Raw genomic sequence first — 3,147 nt, 5'->3', positions numbered from 1 at the left:
GGGGGGGGGGGGGGGACCTGACTGCAGAACAGGATGCGGGAGGGATGGAGGTGGGCGCTGCACCTTTGAATGGGATCAAACAAGACGTAGGGAGCGTTCTGACTCGAGCTCCCTGGACCCCAGGGCAGGTCAGCAGGATCCTCCGAGCTGGGAAGGGAAGTGTTTTGGTTAAAGACAGAGCTGACCTTTAACCCATCCCACTTGCATAGGGTGCCAGTTGTGAAAATACTGACATACTTTTCACCAATTGGTAAGTAGCCACTGGACCCATGAGCCTCCCCTTCATGCCTTCCCCCCACCCTCTCCCCCTGCTGGCCCCTCACCACCTCACCTCGCTATGACCGGCAATGAGAGGGTTAGCTCCCAGCACAGCCACCCTTGTTCCTCTGCTTGGTCAGTGGGCAGTGCCTGAACCCTAGGGCTGTAGCTCCCAGCCCTCCGCCCTGTTGCAGTGTTGCAGGTAGTGGCTACCCACCCGGGTCCCTGACGCACGAAGGAGGATGTGTAGAGGCCACGGGGGCATCAGGTGGAATTGTAGGGCAGGTCCCCAGGGGACTGGAACCAGGCCCCATCCGAGGTCACGTGACCTTTGTCCTTGCTCCTCTCTCTTCCTTGGAGCCCACCTCAGCCTGGGGCTGCCTGTCTCCTGGCCACCTGCATCCCAGCCACTAGCCATGGGAGCCATTGGAGCCAAACATCACCTGTCTGCCAGTCGCCTGTGTCCAGGGAGTGGGGCCTCCAGGTGCAAACGCGTCCACCTCGGAGGTGGCACCGTAGGGACAGGCACGGGCGGGCTCCCTCAGGGCTGTCCTGAGGATCGCGGGTCCTGGGGACCGTGTGGCTGTCTTCTGAGCTCTCCAGGTGGGAGAGGCGGGGGGCATGCCCTGCTCGGTCTAGTGTCTGAGGGACTGTGGGGTCGGGGGTGGAGTGGGCACTCGCAAGTCTGAGTCCCCCTGAAAGCTAAGGCAGGGGACGAGGGAGGAGGAGCCTCCAACAGCCTCCGCGTGGACCGTAAAGGAACTTCCCCGGCTGCTTGCTGATTGGCTCCTTCCTCCTGGCCGGCTCTCGTGTGTCTGCACAGCTCTCCCCGCGTCGTTGTCGTTTTCTTAGGCAGCGCGTGCATTTGCAGGGCTCTCAGTGGTCGGGGCTGGTCTCAGCCCGCAGCTGCCACCACAGCTCTCCAGCTCAGCCGTGGCAGCCACGTGGAGCCCTGGGCAGGGCCCTGCACCTCCGCTCTCTCCGGTTCCTCGCCTGTAAAGGGGGTGGGGTAGTAACTGGAACGTACTTCATAGGGGTGTTAGACGATTAAGTACGTTCATGGCCGGTTGTCCCTGAAAATAGCTCCAGGCATGAGTCAAAGCTCAACAACTGTGAACTCTCGCTCTTTAAATATTTATCGAGCTCCTCCTCTATGCCAAATGCAACATATGCCCTGGGATATAACGGAGAGCACATTCCGTCATGATGCTCGCAGTCTGTCAGCTAGGGAGCTGGGTAAGCGGCTGTAACAAGTAGCCCTTAGATACAGTGACTGAAGATAGAAGGTAGGTTTTTTCTCAGGTGTCTGTCCCAAGGGACAAAGTCCAAGGCTAGTGAGGATGGTTTTATCCGCTCGACACCTGGTCCAAGTTTGAGTCTAGAGTGGTCACTTCCAGTTCTCACCATCTTCCAGCTGGTGTGAAGGGGAAAGGGGCCCCAAGGGCCGGGGTGTTTATACACCTCTCTTTTAAGGGAGCTGATGCCGCAGCGCGCATGTCCCATTGGCTGGAACTCAGTCACACCGGCCCACCAGCTGCAAGGGAGGCTGGGAAATGCGGTCTCTTACGGGCGGCTGTGCTCTGCTGTAACTCCAGGATTCTGTTATTAAAAGGGAAGAGCGGGTGTTGGTGGGAACCCGGCAGTCTCCGCCACAGCCTGCGGACTCTTTATTGGACCTTGAACTCTGTTCTGCAGGTGATGAGGTCCTAGCAGAGGGCCTCATCCCAGATAGTAGTTCCCAACCTTCTTTTGGCCACGCCCCACCTAAGCATCTCTAAAATCCTGATGCCCCCCCCCCCCAAACAAAACTCCCCCGGTGACATAGAATTCTTATTCTTCAAAAAGTGAGCTCCTATTCACATGGAGGAAGCCTAAAAGCCATTATCTTGGTCTAAACAAGCTTCCAAAGAACATGGCACCCATGAAAGAGAAAAATAAAAGAACGAAAGGACAGTTGAAGTACTGAGGAAGAGATCACTAAGAAATTGTTAAAAATATAATATGAAGTGATATGAAAAAATAGCAAATAACATTTCAAGACGTATAATAGAGAACTGAAATGCATAAATGTGTCAGTATATCTATAATAATAAAAGCGTAATATGCTAATTAAACTGGACAGCCGAACGACCTTCTGGATGAAGCCAGGGCCGCGAGGGCCGAGCCCCTTGCACGAATTTCGTGCATCGGACCTCTAGTACATTATATACTGTATATGAGGCCCCCAGAACCATAAGAAATGCAGAAAATGCATTGTTAATAACTCATTCTCGAATTGCCCCCCTTAAAGGTTAAATTGCCCCTGTGGGGCGTGTGCCTCCGTTGGGAACCACTGCACCAGAGGCTTGCTGAGAGGTGGAGGGAGCGCGGAGCGAGTGCACGGTCTGCCTGCCGTGTGCACTGTGCCTGCTGTCCCGGAGCCCTTGCTGCAGGCAGGGACAGCAGGCTGGGTGCTCCGACGGAGGCCCGCAGGCAGGCACAGCGAGTGTGCTGCGACTCACCGGGGAGCCCGGCTCCTCCCTCCTTGGCCCCTTCGGCCACTGGTTACCAGGCACCACGTCTGGCCCAGGCTCCAGCGAAGGTCCTGACAGGCGTGAGGAGTGGGGCGGGCTCTCCAGGGACCCTGCAGAGGGACGCATGCGCTGACGCGGCCTCTCGTCTTCTCTTGGCCTAGGACCCTCGGAGCAAGCACAAGTTCAAGATCCACACCTACTCCAGCCCCACCTTCTGTGACCACTGCGGGTCGCTGCTGTACGGACTCATCCACCAGGGGATGAAATGTGACAGTAAGTACCCAGGCTCAGAGGCTCCACCTGCTGGCTGGCAGCACTTCCGGGCGAGTCCTGTCAGGGCTCCTGCTTATCTGCACCAATGGGAAGCCTTGGCCTC

General features: G+C 56.9%; 1 protein-coding gene across 1 annotated transcript in view; it reads left to right on the top strand.

Moving 5' to 3' along the window:
- The window catches only part of PRKCB (protein kinase C, beta), a gene marked incomplete at its 5' end in the record, with an annotated part of 187,455 nt that overhangs the window by 59,585 nt on the left and 124,723 nt on the right, over window positions 1-3,147 (top strand). The window contains one exon of the mRNA XM_005862048.1: window positions 2,933-3,044. Within this exon, the coding sequence (XP_005862110.1) occupies window positions 2,933-3,044 (112 nt within the window). The remainder of the gene's footprint in view (window positions 1-2,932; window positions 3,045-3,147) is intronic.

The sequence above is a fragment of the Myotis brandtii genome, unplaced genomic scaffold (assembly GCF_000412655.1).
Source record: "Myotis brandtii unplaced genomic scaffold, ASM41265v1 scaffold158, whole genome shotgun sequence".
NCBI classification, from domain to species: domain Eukaryota; kingdom Metazoa; phylum Chordata; class Mammalia; order Chiroptera; family Vespertilionidae; genus Myotis; species Myotis brandtii.
This window is presented reverse-complemented; position numbering and strand designations above follow the sequence as displayed.